The sequence below is a fragment of the Oryzias latipes genome, chromosome 3 (genome assembly GCF_002234675.1).
Source record: "Oryzias latipes chromosome 3, ASM223467v1".
Classification (NCBI taxonomy): Eukaryota; Metazoa; Chordata; class Actinopteri; order Beloniformes; family Adrianichthyidae; genus Oryzias; species Oryzias latipes.
Genome location: NC_019861.2, coordinates 2,574,943 through 2,591,274, shown reverse-complemented (window position 1 = coordinate 2,591,274; position 16,332 = coordinate 2,574,943). Strand labels below are relative to the sequence as shown.

Sequence of the window (16,332 nt, the reverse complement as noted above, 5' to 3'; positions counted from 1 at the left end):
AATAAATGATGGACACAATGTAAGCGCTTTGACAATCCAGAAAAGCACAGAAAAATCCAATCCATTATTATTATTATCTCTGTCTCCATGGAGATCACTGCCAGAGACACGTTTAAACAAAGTTTAGACACGTAATCCTCCATTTAGAAAATGATGCCTGTCTAGGAATAACGGGACGGCTGCACTTGACCTGTTACCACCAATTCTGTTATTCTGTAGCCGCGGTGTCGCAGTCTCTGGGATCACCAGCGCCCTCTGCCTTCAGGCAGGCATACTGCGGGGCTCACCTGCTGTATTTTCTAATGCGCATTTTTAGAGGATAAAAAAGACTAAATGAGTCACAAACTGGCACCAATGCAATCAGACTGTGAGAAATAAGTAATTTAAAAAAAAAGCATCATTTATAATAGACTAACACAGTAAAGCGCATGCATCAGCTGCAGCTTAATCAGTGTGTACGGTGCAGGTGAGGCATGGGCTGATGGTGCCTCTCCTGCCGCTTTCTCGTATTTTTGACCAGGAAAATCCATATATTCGCTACTTTTAAGCCAAATAAACCCACACAGAAAAAAGAAATCATGTCATGTTTATAATGTTAATATTATATTTTTTTAAGAACAACCTAACCTAACCGTGAAAGCGCGTCATGGATGAATAAATGTATGAATGGATGTATGTACTCATATACATGTATATCTTTTCATTGTTTTTGTCTTCTTTAGCTGTTTTTGTTTTGTCTGGTTAAAAGAAACGCTGAATAATCCTCTTTAAACATGAACCTCTTCCTAATTTGGATAGAAAATGGCTTCTGTCTGTGAATGTAATCATTCACAAAAATGTTTGCCTCAGAGGATAATGATGATGAAGCGGATCCACTAATCCATGAGCCTAAATCCTCCTCAGCTGGGTGACGCTGTGGGTCCATGCAGGTATATAAAGGCAGGCGAGGAGATGAAGAGAGCATTCAGAGAGACTGCAAGAAGAAAGAAGACTTCTCTTCTTTGTCTTGCATCAACTTTTTGGCAGTTTTTCTCCAAACACAAATTTCTCGACGTCCATCTACACAAGTAAGTGCTTTTTTTTCTTCTGAGTTGTAGTTGAATCCATTATTTTCTGTTTCTGATGAAGAAATGAATGTTCATAGAGGTTAGAATTATTCTGGGAGGTTTAAGGTCATTCTGTCCAACATCTCAGATCAAATAAAAAAAATGTATTTTTTGAAGCAAGAAAGAAAATCGGGTTTCGTCTGAAGAATACTGCTCTTCCTCCACGACCTGAATATTTCATTTTTTGTTTTCTTTTTGTTATTAGATGATTAAAAAATATCCCCAGCTGTTTTAAGACAGAAACTGAAGAAAATGCTATTTGACGACATCACAAAATGAAATAATAAAAACTTTTCAAGTTGTCTGCAGGTCAGAACTCTGCTGAAAATCAGGTTCACTTCAGAATTTCTGAGATGGCGCTGATCCCAGACGTCTCATTTCTTGAAATTATGTGGCTCTTTGATTTTTTACTGCATGTAGGTTCAGACGTCCGTGATCAAACACTTCTTAAAGTCCTTCATGGTGTTAATAACCAGAACCTTGGACCGGTCCGGTGGACCGAGTGGTTTGACGTAAATCCTGCAGCCTTTAACCCAACTGTTCTCAATCTGCTTACGGTTCCTGAGAAGCCTGGCATGTTTGGAGATTTCAGCATTCCTTCTGGTCAGATGGTCGTTCAGATAAGCAGCCGAACCTTTCAGATTCCTCCGTTGATTCATCAGAGCTAATACTGCTAGCACTGCTAGCACTGAAATAACATTAGCACTAGCAATGTTATTTCCAGCTGCCTTTGGGTTTGAGGTTTGACCGGTACTCCAGTGAAGATGACATTATTCATCCTTGCTTGTTGTTCCACATCGTCGAGTCATTTCTCCAGAATGTCGAACCGGTTATCTCGTTGCTCGTTTTGAACCCCATGAGAGAAGTTAGCTTAGTCTGAATCTCGTTCACTTGTTCCATGAAAGGATAAAACATAGCTTGGATTCCGTCAAGAATCTTTTTTTTTCAAGGTCTTCGTAGTCACCGTTTGCGTGGTCTTTCTTAGGGGCCATGGTCAGCTCTCTTTTTTTGGAGAAAATCAACTTTTAAGTCACTTGATGATAGTTGTATAGCCGCCGTGAGCCACACGCGTCCGTGCTGTAACCCGTTTTTTTTTTTAATCATAGTGAAATGTTGCCTGTTGGCGCAATGACGTTTACATCAAGTGTAATCAGTTACATAGTCAGTAAATGGAACCGATGTACTTAGTCAGACTAGGAAAAGGAGATGGTTCCTCTCCTGTTGTTGTTGTTAGATGAGACCAGACTTTTCTTCGCAGATGATGCAGTTCTCTGCAAAACCAAAAAAATGGTGAACTCTTTTCCAATTTCAAAGTGTGTATTTATAGTTTTCCTTTTTTTAAAGCTGTTTGAGATGAAAAATGAACCAAACGTTTCTTTTTTGTGTGATCCAGTCTTCTAAGATGAATGCAGCAGCAGCAGCAGCAGGAGAGGACAAGGCCGCCTCCTCAGAGTTCCAGCAGAAGGAGAGCAGGCAGTTCAAGAGCAAAGCTCCCAAACCCGGACAGAAGCGGTGAGTACGGCTGTTTCCTCTCAGTCCAAATGCTGCTCTGCAGAAACTCACCTGTGTTTTTTTTTTACCTGCAGGTTTGACAGCAGCCTGCCGGGGATGGAGTCGTTTGACGGTAAGTCGTCTTCAGCCGGACTCGCTCCTGCTGAAAGCTGGTCTGATGTTGCTCTCCCTGCCTGCAGATTCTGCTGTCGTCTGCCCCTGGGAGGAGTTTGGAGATGCAGATCTGAGCGAACTGGCCCAGTTTGGCATCATCTAGACACGACACCCCCAAACCAGAGAACTCCCCCCTGTCCTGTAATGATTTTTCTATTTCATTCAAATAAACTACATATATACAGTCAGTGTGTGACGTCACGTTTCCTTCTTTCTGAATGATGATCAATAGATCCTGACTTAATAATCAGTTAATCCTGACATGAAGATCAATCAAACCTGAATCATTGACCAGTTATTCCTGATTTGATGTTGTTCACACACTTCAGGAGCTGCCACAGCCAATCAGCTTACACCGATCCGTACCGGTGGTTTGGCAGAGTTTGTGTTCCAGACACAACCCTGGATTTTTTCCGGGCTGGGGACCTGCACAGAGGGACCTGGCCTTGGGCCCTCCCCCTCGTGGTTATGTAGTTAGGCAATAGTGTGAAGGATTGCCTAAGGACCCATACTGGATGAAGCTCATCGCCCCCTCTGATTTCCCTGATGCCAGTCCTGATCTGAACAAACGGAGCCATCCAGCCGCCTCCTGATTTGATATTCAGTTGATCCTGATATGAATACTGGTTTAATTTAAACTACGTCAGTATGAAAATGATTCAAATTGAAAGTGTCAAAAATCAAATACTGGGGTCACTTACAAAGGAAAAAAACATTCAGTTTTTAGTCCTTTGTTGTTATTTTTTCAGTTTGGATCCTTTTTTCCCAAAAAGCGGACTATTTGTCACGTGGTGTTGTCACGTTACCGTGACAACGCGCCCCTTTGCCGGCTCAGCCAGCGCGGACTTCGAGTGCAGCGGCAAAGGAAAGGGTTATATCTATGCTGATGATCATGATGCGTTAAATAAAGCATCAGTTCGGGGAATTTCAACTCTTCCCGCTTGTTTTGTCCAGATGATGAAGCTAAGTTTGTTTTAAAGAAGCCAGCGCAGTGATACAAAACATTAAACATATGTGAACGGAACTTCTTTTTTAGGCGTGCTGTTATTACTGTGCGTTATCACTTTTTAACGCACTTCCCGTCGGACGGTACAGGCTTCCACATCGTGCGTTCATTTCTGCTAATGTATACTTCATCGGCCATTAACCCTTACGTATCTTTGAAACATTTTTGTAGATGTAAACCTGAGGACATAATGCATCAGTTTGAACATAATAAAGCGTTCAGGTTTGAACGAGCAAAACAGGAAAAAGTGACGAGAAAGATTTTTTATTAATGACATAAATACACAGTTAAAATTCAACCATTGGTTTGCTCTGAATTTTAAAAAGTCTTTTAGACTTCTTAAGCAGAAATAAAAGTAGGGATTCACATTTTCACATAAGTAAATAAAAAACTGAAACATATTTATTCCTTTAATAATTCTTTTTTTGCTTTTTGTGAACCAGAGAGCCATTCGTATACATACATTTTTTATGACTTATAGTATTATTGAAATGGGAGATGACATATTTGGGTCAGAACCAGAACCTGTCTGCAGGTGGACAGACGGTGTGTGATGCCAGTTGCTGTTTTTTTTGTTTTGTTTTTAATCTCCGTGATGTTTCAAAACCTTTACTTAGAAAATGCCTCCTAGACGCGTCTTTGTCACACTGGTCCTGAGCTGAGGTTTCAATGGTCACCCATCAGCAATCAAGCCACACCCACTTTGACCACACACAGAACTTGGTCATTTCTAATGAGCCGCCTATTGGTTTGTTTATTTGATATATTCTCGCCAACAGACCAAAGCACATTAAAAGGCGAATTTCCACACTGAAATCACAACATCTTCATATAAACATGACAAATTAATATATAATAAAACAATACATATAGTATAGAGATGTGCACTGTGTAAGTCAAAAGTGCAGGAGTCAGCGGTGAAACAGTCAAGGCGAGGACAGGGGTACCTGGTAAACTGAGCAGGCTCCAGTTACCCCGGCTTTCAAACCTGCCTGATACTGGAGGTCGACTTGCTGCCTCATGGTCACGCCCACGCTTCTTCAGGAAACGCCGCTTGAAGGAGTCACAACCTGACACATATTATACACACTGTGTCTTTTTTTGTCACATAGATGGACGTGATAGAATCCAATAATGCTTTGTATTAGATAATATTCTTTAAACTGCAATGATAAAAGCCTTCATGTTTTAGGGAATGAATGTAAGCTACCATCAGAATGTCTGTTCTGCTTCTAGATGACAGCAGAAAAAGGTTCAATTCAACTTAAATGTTTCTTTCAAAGTTTAAAAATTCTCTGCCGTTCATCACAACAATGCTAAAAAAAAAAAAAAAACTTGAGAGTTTCAAGGTAAAGGTTGCGGTTTACGGGCAAAGCAGTCCTTCTGACAGAAGTCACATGGTTAAGGAAGCTGTACTAAGCTGGATCACTGCATTTAGCAGAGATCTGAGCTAAGAGCTCTGTCACTGGGCACCTGCTGCCCCCCCAGAAACCAGGAGCGTTAACACAGAGTGACAGTGTGAGCCCGACAGCACCTGACCATCAGAACCAACACACCTGTCCACACGGACAGAGGTCACGGGATCTTTGTGCAGTTCTGGATCACCCAGCCGCCAATGTTGACATCCAGCTTCAGCAGGTCCCTGACCCATTCGTCCTTCTGCGCCCCCTCCATGAACTCAGCCAGGCTGATCTGACCTGGGGACCCACAAACAGCTCATGAAACCACGAACAGCATCGGACTGATCTTCTGGGCCTTCAACCAGTTAGAAAGTTAGGATTCGATCGGTCCTTCTGATTTAAACAGGGCAAAATAAAAGTGTTGGGAGAGACTGTCAAACTGAATCTTACACAAAGTGAGGCAAAAGTCTTTGTCTGTCGAAGATTCTGCAAGTTGTTTCCCTGAAAAAGCTGAGTTTGGTCTGTAATGTTCATCGTAGAAATACTTCAGCTGTGAGATGGAATGAAGACAAATCTAGGAAATCTGATTGTTTGATTTTTTCAAGGATTTATTTGCTAAATGGAGCAGAGCAACGTATTTGGTCAATAACAGTCATCCTGTCCCCTTTGCAGAAAAACAGCCCCAAACCCTGATATTTCCACCTCCATGCTTTACAGTGGGTATGGTGTTCTTGGGATGCAAATCATTTATACTAGGGAGCTCCATCTTGGTCTGATCCGGTTTGAATGCATGACGATGGGATGTGTTACCATAGTAACCTTTGTTGCCGTGGTCCCAGCTCTCTCTTCAAGCCATTGACCAGTTCCTCTGTAGGTCTGGCTGTTTCCTTGTCATTCTCCACATGATTCTCTCTCCACCAGCTGAGATCTTTCATGGAGCCCCAGGTGGAGGGAGATCTTCCGTTTTCTAATAATCGCTCCAGCAGTTGATGTTTTCTCTCTAAGCTGCTGATCATTGTGGATTGGTTCATTCCAGTCTGGGTCAGAGGCACAACTTTGTCCCTGGTGTCCTTTGACAGCTCTTTGGTCATTGTGGACAGGCTGTGGTCTGACTGTTTACACAGATAACCAGTTTTAAACAGGTGACAATCCTACAGGTAACCAGTGGAGAAGAGAAGAGCTTCTTAAAAACGAAGAAACAGGTCTGCGAAGAACAGAATTCTTGATGGGTTTTAGGGGTTACATTCTTACTTTCTTCGTTGTACAAATAAATTCTTTATGAATGAAACAATCTGATTTCCATGAGTCTTTTCTTAATTTCCGTCTCTCGGTTGACGTGTTTCTATGATGAACAATACAGACCAAACTCAGGCTTTTTAAGAGGAAGAACCTACAGAATCAGTGACAAATGCTTTTATTTTCTTACCTTAACTAAAAAAAACACCAAAACTAAGGATCACAGCAACAATAAAATGCAAAAAAAAGCAAAAGAAAACCAGAATGAACCGAACAACAATCAGAAACCCAACCAACGCCAAACCAATCTCAGATTTCATTGTAAATTCTTCACAATTACAAGGAAACTGAAGAGCTCGCCGAGGTTTAAGTCTGAAGCAGAACTAAGAACCAGAACTCACCATCGTTGTTCTGGTCGACCAGCTGGAAGAGTCTGTCGCAGATCTGGGACGGCGTCATGTCGATCTCCCCTCTCTGCAGCTTGATTTTGTAAAGAATCTGTGTGGAAGACGGGAATTTGAGGAAGATGAAGGAGGAAGACCAAACTGTTTCTGGCTGATTTCTCATCAAACAAAGAATGGAAAAAGTTTCTTGCATCTTTCTTCAGCATCTTCCTCTCTTTTCATTTTCGCTTTTCATTCTTCAGGTGAAACGCAGTTTTCTTCATTTAGTTTACACTCTACGTGTTTAGTTTTTGTTTTCTATGTTTTCTGCTGACTTTGTTTCTTGTCCTTCATCACTTTTGCCTCTGGTGACCAGAGCCCTTAATTTAATCTGATTTTGGATGAACCCCGTCAGACTGAAACGGTTTCCAGACTGAAGTTAGAACTCCTGCCGATGAGAAAACCCCGACCTGCCGGTTTATTGATTTTCTCCAGAACTTGTTCTCATTCGATGTCGAAAACCGGTTTTCTGCGGTAAATAGTGGTGGGAGAAACACCATCAGTTTGAACAATTCCTGATTTGCGGACTCAGACCAAAAGTTTGTGTGATTCCAAAAAAAAAATCAAATTCTTTTGGCAATAAAAAGTAAAAGTATTAGAGTATCTGCAGCTGAACACATGGCTGAGCTGGTTGGGGTTCAGTGCTGCTGGGTTTATTCTAGCATGACACTTTCTTCTTTGTGCTGAACAACGGCAGCATAAACCGCCTCTGACCAATAATAGTGATAATAATAATAATAATAATGGATTACGTGTATCTGCGCTTTTCCAGACGCTCAAAGTGCTTCCATTGTGTCCATTGTTCATTCATACTTGGTGATGGTAACTACTGATGTAGACACTGCTGCCCTGGGGCAGACGGGCAGAGGCGTGGCTGCCGGTACGGCCCCTCTGACCATCACCAGGACATTCAGACGCATTCACACACCAGGGGAGCCACACTAGAGGCAGGGAGGGGCCCAAGGACACAACAACGGTTGACTGGGGGGAGTGGGGATCGAACCCTTCGATCATTGGCCGACCAGCTCAAACGCCTGAGATTAATAATAATCAATGTTCAGGTGAAGGAATAGCAGAAGTAACGTCTCTGAGCAGAAGCGCTGACATGTTTAGGTTTTTATGGGGCTGTACTTTTGGACAGCTTCAGTACAGTGGAGTCTGCTGAGATCTGGAAAGTGTGAGGAGATACAGTGAACTCTTCATCTTCATGCCAGTGTTTCATGTAGAGGAGCTCTTTAGTGGCATTAAAGCATGATCTGAGGTCAAAGGTGTTCAGGATCATCACTGATCTTCCCTGCGTTATACAATGGGGCTGCATTGCGTGTCGGTGACCTCTGGCCTTTATCCCTCATTACTGGGGCGCCGCAGGCGTCTTTAAGAGGATCTGAGTTACGAAAACAGCTCAGGCTGTTACAGTTTGACAGATTAGCTGAAGATCTCGGTCTCTGCTTTGTCCCAGTGATCTGAAGCACCAACCATAATTCAAAAAACAGCGTAGAAGAGCCGGCTCCTCTCACCCTGATGATGCGGGTCACCTCCTGCCGGTCCAGTTTCCCATTCCCATCCTTGTCGTACAACTTAAAGGACCACTTGAGTCGGTCTTCAAGATTCCCTCGTAGGATCAAGTTGAGCGCAGAGACGTACTCAAGGAAGTCTAAAGTATTGTCCTGAAGGGAGATGATGGAGTTATTCTAAACAACTGATCGTCTGGTTTGTGTCAGCGCAAAAGCGGCTCCGACTCTTACCTGGTTGGTGTCGAAGGATCTGAAAATGGTTTCCAGGAAGATGGACTCCTCCGAGGATCCGCTCTGAACCCCAAAGATCCTCTTGAACTCATGCAGGTGCAGAGCCCCGCTGGGACACTGCTTCAGAAAAATGATGCACAGCTCCTGAATCTGGGCTGAGTCCATCTCCGTGCTGAGGCCGTCTCTCTGCTGGGCCATGGCCGCTGATGTGGAGGAGCGCTGGGAGCGGCCGCCAGCGGATCTGCTTCCCCTCAGGCCGAACAGGGTGGAGTGCCATCCAGCCTCTTAGCGCCTGTTCTGCTAAGACAATAATCCTGTTAATGAGATCAACCCTCACAAAAACTCCAACCAATCAGCTCAAACTCCTTCGGCTTTGTCTTAAAATAAACCTCGATAAAATGATATCTCAGAAAAGTTGAAGAAATCAATTCAAAGCTTTTCAACAATCTTGAATCAACTTTCACTCCATAACGATGTTAGTTTTCAGTGTTTGTTCTTTTTCTCCAAACACATGTTCTTTTTTCTTCTTGTTCATGACTTTAGCGGTGGAAACTGACAGACTTCAGCATACATGCTTCTTCAATAAAAGCAGTTTTATCCATGTGAGACCTGCAGACAAGGACAACTGTTCCGTTGAGCGTCACAGAGGCTGCTCGATTGTTGGTCTTTAAAGATCTGAGACTTTTAGTGGATCAGAAAACGCTTCTGTTCACACTGACAGTAAGATGCTGAAGATAGTCTGAGAAGTTAGAAGCAGAAATATGAATGAAACTTTTTCGATTGGCTGCCGGGTGTCCATTAAAAAATGCTAATGAACACTTAAAAAGATGTTCCGGTCACATATCCTGACTGTTCTATATTATTGCACTGACCCAAACGCCAGTGTGTAACCGGAACAACAGAAACTTGGAACATAGGTGGATCACAACAGCAGACAGTAAAACAGATCTCTGTCCTTCAAAGGTCTGGCTGGATCTCTGTCACGTTTTACCGTCAACCCCAAAGTTTTTTTTCTTTTTGTTTTTTTAACTTGAGACTGAAACCCTCCTGTGTCGGACATCTTTTACCGTCACAACAGGGGTTATGAATCTTCTGACACACCAGAGGTATATTTGAACAAACCCCCTTTCTAAGTTTTACTAAACTTCATTCATCTTAATTATATTTGTACCAGTTTTTTGTTGGGCCAGATGAAACAAGGAAAGGAGGGAAGAAGAGAGAGGGATGTTCAAGGGATGTTAGGAGGGGGTTGGAGGGTGATTTTAGAAGGGGGGGGGTAAAACCATGAAGCAACATAAAGCGACAAGTTGCTGGATGTTTATAATCATTACGGTCAGGTTCAGATGTAATACAGGTCTAGAAGGGCCGGATACACTCATGTTAACTTTAATTTGAAATAGTTTGTTGTTTGACTTTCTGTCTTGTTGACCTTATTAATTGATATGTGTCTGTAAATAAATGTATATTGAATTAATGAAAGAAATTGTTTGTTGATCCACATTCAGTGATCAGAGTTAATGGTGGACATTTCTTCAACCAAAACGATTTGGGGAACTGCTACTAAAGTTGGCTTCTTTCAAACCAGCTTTAGCTTCATCGTCTGGACAAAATGAAGCAGTCAGAGGTGAACTTCCTCTCTGAAATGATGATTTGGATGCCTTAACATGATGTCGAGAATATAAACCACTTTCCTCCGCTGGTTAGTCCTCATACAGCAGCTGCAGCAGAGCGACGTGGAGGCAGGCTTGGTAGCCGTTACCATGACAACACACTTTTGCGCTTGTTTAAATAGACCTCTTCTTGTGAAAATTGATTTACACCTTAAGAAAATAACACGATTAAAGTAACTGATCCCAGTGCTGCAAATAATAAAATGGAATTTTCTTATGTCTAAAATGATGCAAAAGTGAGTGAATATTTTAACAATCCCAATCGATTTTTCTTAAATATGTCATATTTGTCATTAACAGGCAGAATATCTTTATATGATGTCTGAAATATGTTTTCTAAAGGCTGTGGATAATGAGGCTGTGGGAAAATTCTTGACTGTAATGTAAATGGGTTGAATGATTCCAGTTGAATGATTGAAACACCACAGCAAATTTGTAAAATCAGGCTTCAAATCAAATGTCTGCTGAATTGTTAAACAGCTGATTGATCTTGTGGCTAAAAGTTAAAAAAAGAGCTTTATAAAAGTTCATTTTGGAGCTTTTCTACTCATTTTTAATGGGAACAAATCCGTTAAATAAAGGCTAATTGTAGTCACAGTAGAATGCTTGAAGCAGCAGAAAGTGTTCAGAAGGTTCTGGAAATGTTTCCCAGCATTCACACTTTTTCACATTTCTGGCTCAGATTATCTGTTCCCATCCAAGGGCAGTATGAGGTCGTTCCTTATGTGAGGTTCATGCCAGGAGAATTAGACCGCGGTACTTAGACCTCAGCCAGGACTTAGAGAACCAAAAGAAGACTGGATGCTGCCGGAGCTCCAGGTAACACAAATAGCCTGCAGAGTAACTGGTGCAGGTTAATGCCAATCCCACGAGGAGCGGGCGGGGTCAGCACAGGACGCTGAGGCAGGAGCACGGCACAAGTTTTGGTTTTATAAGAGCTGGGCGATTTTGTTTGCACATATTTGTGAAACACAAAGATGTGTGAAACACAAATGTGTCCATAAATCTTTAGACTCTGGGCCCATGACCTTGCTGTGTATTTGGGACAAGCTCGGACCATAGATGACTAAACCCCACAACCAAAACGCTGATGATGATGATGATGATGATAGGATGATGATGATGATGATGATAGGATGATAATACGATGAAAAGGCCAGCAGACTGGAGTAACTGTAGGAAAGGTGCACCTTCTTTGTTGAAAATGTGCCAAAGCTTCTCTAAGTCAATGTATTTCTAGAAGTAGATCTTTTTCAGATTTATTAATATTACTTAAGAGAAATAGGTGGAATATCAATCCTTGTCAATCTTCATTCATATATGTCACACTATATTCAAAGTGTTACTGGTGTTTTTTTTAATCTGATTGTACATTTTGTTTTTTAGCCCAAATCAGAAACGTTTGTTGTTTTCCAGAATTTTCCTCGTCCCGGCCACTTCCTCCAGCTCCTGTGGGGGGACCACGAGGCTTTCCCAGCAGAGAACCTTAAGTCTCTCCAGCGTGGGGAGGCAGGTCGGAGTTGATCTTTACAGAGCCTATATCATGCTTTTCTTCAAGCCTTTCAGAGTAAACTATATTCATATTTAGGATGATATCTTACCTTTGGCACACTAAAGAACAAATTATTTATGAAATAAGTAGGAAAATGAACTGTTACTGTATATTTTCCTACTCCGAAGTAAGACGACTCGGTATCTGACACACCTGCCACCGCACATCATCTGCCTTAAAGGCGGGAATAGAGGTAATGAACTTGTGTGCTCCTCCCTCCACCTGCAGATCTTCCAAGTGCAAACATGTGACCAGAAACAATCGCTGTGACAAAAACATACGTGAGAAAATCCTCTTTTTATTTTTAATTTAAAGTCTCACTCCGATCATCTTTGGATCTATAGTAAAAGTGTTCCCAGTGTTCTTCTGTGATCATATAAAACACCATATATGCTGATCACTGCGGTCCTAGTGATCAGTGACAAAAACAGAGCTTTGTTTGGGTCATTTGGGATAAGAAATGCGATACATGAAACTGATGTTGTTGCGGAATGGCCAATTAATAAATACTTTCAAAAACAGAACTCTTTGCACAATACCGGCACCAGATGAAACCCATAAACCATCCAGACCCATTTATTCAGATTCTCACTTGACATGTTGTTGTCATCTTTACGGTATTCACATCTATCGTTGCTAAAATTTGGATTTTGTGTGTTTTTAAGGGAGAAACGCAGACACGCTGCTGAAGCCAGCTGTAGGATGACGCCATGAAATGGGCGGCACCCACAAGGAGCGGATGGCGGTGCCTCATTTACCGAGTCGTCTGACTTCAGAGTAGGAAAATAAGCTGCAAAATGTTATAAATAATTTGTTCTTTAGTGTGCCAAAGGTAATATATTATCCTAAATATGGATATAGTTTACTGACTGAAAGGCTTGAAGAAAAGTATGATATAGGCTGTTTAAAGAACAACTCTGACCTTTCCTGCTCTGACTGCACTCGTCTTCATCACCATCAGCTTGACCTTCCTCTGGGATTATCTTCATCTTTTGGACAGCACTGACTACCAACCACAGCTGCTTCTGGACGTCACCAACTTCCTACAGAAACCATTAAACTAGTTTCACCAATCAGCTTCCTTCTCTGTGGCTGTAGAACAAACATGGCCATATCAAACTTACTGTTTCATTATTACTTGAAAAATAGTCATACATTTGCACACACACACACACACACACACACACAAAGTGAAGGCACTTCTTTCCAACATTCTGCTTCTAGCATCACATCAACTCTTATGTAGATTTGATTGGACTGTTTGGCTTTTGTTGAAGTTATGTCTCTGATGTTCCAGAGGCTCCAAGAGAGGCGTGTCTGGAGGAGGAGCCTACTGGATAAAGATTCCACCAACCTCAAATCCAATTGGTCCAGCTGAATGGCCAACCACACCCTCTGATCCAGTAAGAATGGCTTTGGTGCAGAGAGGTCCTTTTCAGACTGAGACAGACTATGACTTTCCAAAATCCCCCTCATTGAGCTGTTGTTCTCTTTATTTTGGATTGTTTTATTGTTATTTGATTTGCTATTAAGTTGCTGTTTTTGATAAGTTATATATATATATATATATATATATATATATATATATATATATATATATATATATATATATATATATATATATATATATATATATATATATATATATATATAAAAATATATGAAAAAAATATGAGTGACAAATGTGTGTATATATATATATATATATATATATATATATATATATATATATATATATATATATATATACACACATTTGTCACTCATATTTTTTTCTTTGCACTTTTAAAATTAGTTTGGGACCACTTAATGTGCATCCAGCATGCAGGTAATATACTGTATTCAGTTCTTCAGCAGCAACAATAATACATTCACAAAGTGTAGTAATAGAGAAATCTGCTGATCAGTTAGAGGGCCCACAAATTAAATTTCGCTTAGGGCCCCCGGAAGACCAGGGCAGGGTTGGATTAATGAATATGGGTGTGTCTAAATAAATGAGCCGATCACTCCCAGCTGTGTGTTGGCTGAGAGTGAAGTCAGAGAAAGAGGAATTCTCTGTTTGGTGTGACTTATTTGATTCTGGAGGAATTTATCCAGGTGAAGTTGACACGGTAGTCCAGGTACCACGCAGCACCCCAGTGCAGTTACCAACCTGCTAACAGTCTGCATCAAAGTGAATCTGTTTCCATCATTTTAACTCTGGTGTTTGACAGACAGAAAAGTCTGTTCAAGGTTGTGGAAAATGGAGAAAAGATCAAAGGAAACATCAGCGTCCAGATTAGAAAGAAGGAAAAGACTCCAAGGATGAAGGAATACAGGCGGTCGTCTTCTCCAACATCCAACAAATGTGTCGTTTGTAACAGTAACTTGGTCATATTTGGCTAATGAAGGTTTGCACTCTATTTGACTAATCTGGTTAATGATCTTATTGGTGGATTTAATCCAAGCTCTTCTACTGTTCTCACATACAATCGATGCTTCAGATGTAATGAACACAGTCGTTTGTCTTTTTTGTTCAGGTTTATGTGACACTGAAGCACAAAAACAGAAGAATATTTCCTTTAGTTTCCATTGATGTTCATTCATGAAGCCAAAGGAAATGACCGGAATTTATTCATTCATAAAAGGCGTCAGGGTTGGATTCAGATCAAGAAAAAAGAACAGAAGAATTTGACAGTTTTTCCCAGAAGCAGCGTTCAGAAAGAAAACACAAACTGATGCGTGTTAAGTGTGAACTAACCTATATACTACATCTTAATTGTGAATTCAACTATACAAGTAGCTTTACTTCTAACGTAAAATAAATGATGTTTTGTTCGCCCAGGGCGTCAAACTAACCAGGATGAAGAATGAATCCCTGTGTTTTCATATGCGTGGGAAACTGATCCAAACGGCTCTTGAGTGGTAAAGGTTGCAGAGCCCTGGTAGAGGCCCTCTGAAGGAAAAGGAGTTTTCCACCTGTAGGTTTCTGGATCTGGAATCTGACCTGGCCCTCCTAAGACAGCTTACAGCATCGGATCTGCAGGCTTTGTTACTTACTGGTTTTGGGAGTCACCTGGTTAAAGATGATCTTCACCTGTGTGGGTGTGGCCTAATAACAGGAATGTAGGGAGGATGACCTGAAACCGCTTTCCTGTGTTTATGGAGTTTGAAGGTTGTTGGTTTGACTTTACCAGCTGCTGACAGATAACTGACCTTCAGAGATGTTTTCCTGCTGTCTTCAGCTTTCAGATGGTAAGTTTAGAACTAGTCAAAGTCGTCGTCTTTTCCTTTACTTGTCTCTCAGTTCTCTAAATAACCTAGAAGTTGTTTTAACGGGACACGGGAAAGATGAAGCAGAAGAAGAAACGGCAAATGATGACATCTGGTGGGTGAGGAAGGCAGTGCAGGATAAAGGTGAAGTCAACAAACTCCAAAGGTTTTTTGGTTTTCAAGATGGTCAAAATATTGCGTTTGATATTTTTGTAAGGGGGTGCATTAAAAAGGGTTGAGCAGTGGTGCAGTGGTCAGCGCTCTTGTCTGTCAACTGGAAGATTCTGGTTCAAATCCCAGCTGGGACCCTTCGTCGTGGAGTTGGCCTGTTTTCGGGGTTGATTGATTACTCTGAAATGTCCTTAGGTGTAACTGTGGGTGTGTGATTGTGTACCCCGCCTTCCCCCAGCAGTAGCCAGGCTCTGAGCAGCCCTGTGACCCCACAACGGATACAGGAAGTTAATAATTTGGATGCTGGATGGACATATTAGAAATAAGGATAAAGATTTAATTTAGGGACAGAAAGATTTACATTCAAAAGTCCACAATCTACGGCTCCCTCTGGTGGTCAGGGGAGGAAACAGAGACTGGACTCCTGACAGGTACAGTAGGAACTGAGATTGTTTGAATTGTATCTTCCATTTGAAAATGTTAAAAACAGAACAGGCTTTAAATATACAATGTTATGTATTGTAGAAGATATTTCAATATATATACCAATAGTATGTTTATGGATTTATTGAATAATAACTACTATATTATCACATACTGTCTGCAAAATATATCACTTCTGTACATAGTATAATTATATAACATATAGCAATATATAACTATGAATATTTACCAATATATAAATCCTGGTGAAATCTAATGTTGAATAACATATTAACAACAATAATATTGTTTTGTAAGGGGAGTGGCTCGTCTGCACTCCTCTGTGGGAGGAAAAACCTGCTGACGCTTTTTCTCCTTTGGGAGATGGAACAGAAAAAGGAAATACCAGAGGCAAAGCCGCCTTGTATGCTCTTGTTCGGCCTGCAGAGAAGCAGAGCCATCGTATCATTTGGGCTTCAGACCATCCTGCTGCCCCATTGAGACAGTCGGCAGCATGTTGGTGTGGGGGCAGATTAGAGCTTCACAGCTCCAATGCCCCCCCGCCTGCTGGGTCAAACCGGGTAAAGCGTTTGTGGACGTGCTCGACTGGATCAGCTCTCCTGCAGAGACCACGCTAAAGCCGTGATGGCGATGTGTAATCCC

The 16,332-nt window shown here is 41.4% G+C and overlaps 2 protein-coding genes across 2 annotated transcripts; one reads left to right on the top strand and one right to left on the bottom strand.

Annotated features, from left to right (window-relative positions):
• The first annotated feature begins 908 nt into the window (after positions 1–908).
• On the top strand, positions 909–2,959 carry LOC101159081 (retinal cone rhodopsin-sensitive cGMP 3',5'-cyclic phosphodiesterase subunit gamma-like). Its single transcript, XM_011486430.3, has 4 exons — positions 909–1,067; positions 2,500–2,618; positions 2,693–2,730; positions 2,798–2,959. The coding sequence occupies exons 1-4, from the start codon at positions 924–926 to the stop codon at positions 2,872–2,874; spliced, it is 378 nt and encodes a 125-aa protein (XP_011484732.3). The 5' UTR covers positions 909–923; the 3' UTR covers positions 2,875–2,959.
• Positions 2,960–4,025: 1,066 nt separating this feature from the next.
• On the bottom strand, positions 4,026–8,890 carry LOC101158834 (guanylyl cyclase-activating protein 2-like). The gene is made up of 4 exons (XM_004066769.4): positions 8,602–8,890; positions 8,374–8,523; positions 6,815–6,911; positions 4,026–5,474 (listed from the first exon to the last, which is right to left on the bottom strand). Exons 1-4 carry the CDS (start codon positions 8,797–8,799, stop codon positions 5,353–5,355), a joined length of 567 nt encoding a protein of 188 aa, XP_004066817.1. The 5' UTR covers positions 8,800–8,890; the 3' UTR covers positions 4,026–5,352.
• Positions 8,891–16,332: the final 7,442 nt, after the last annotated feature.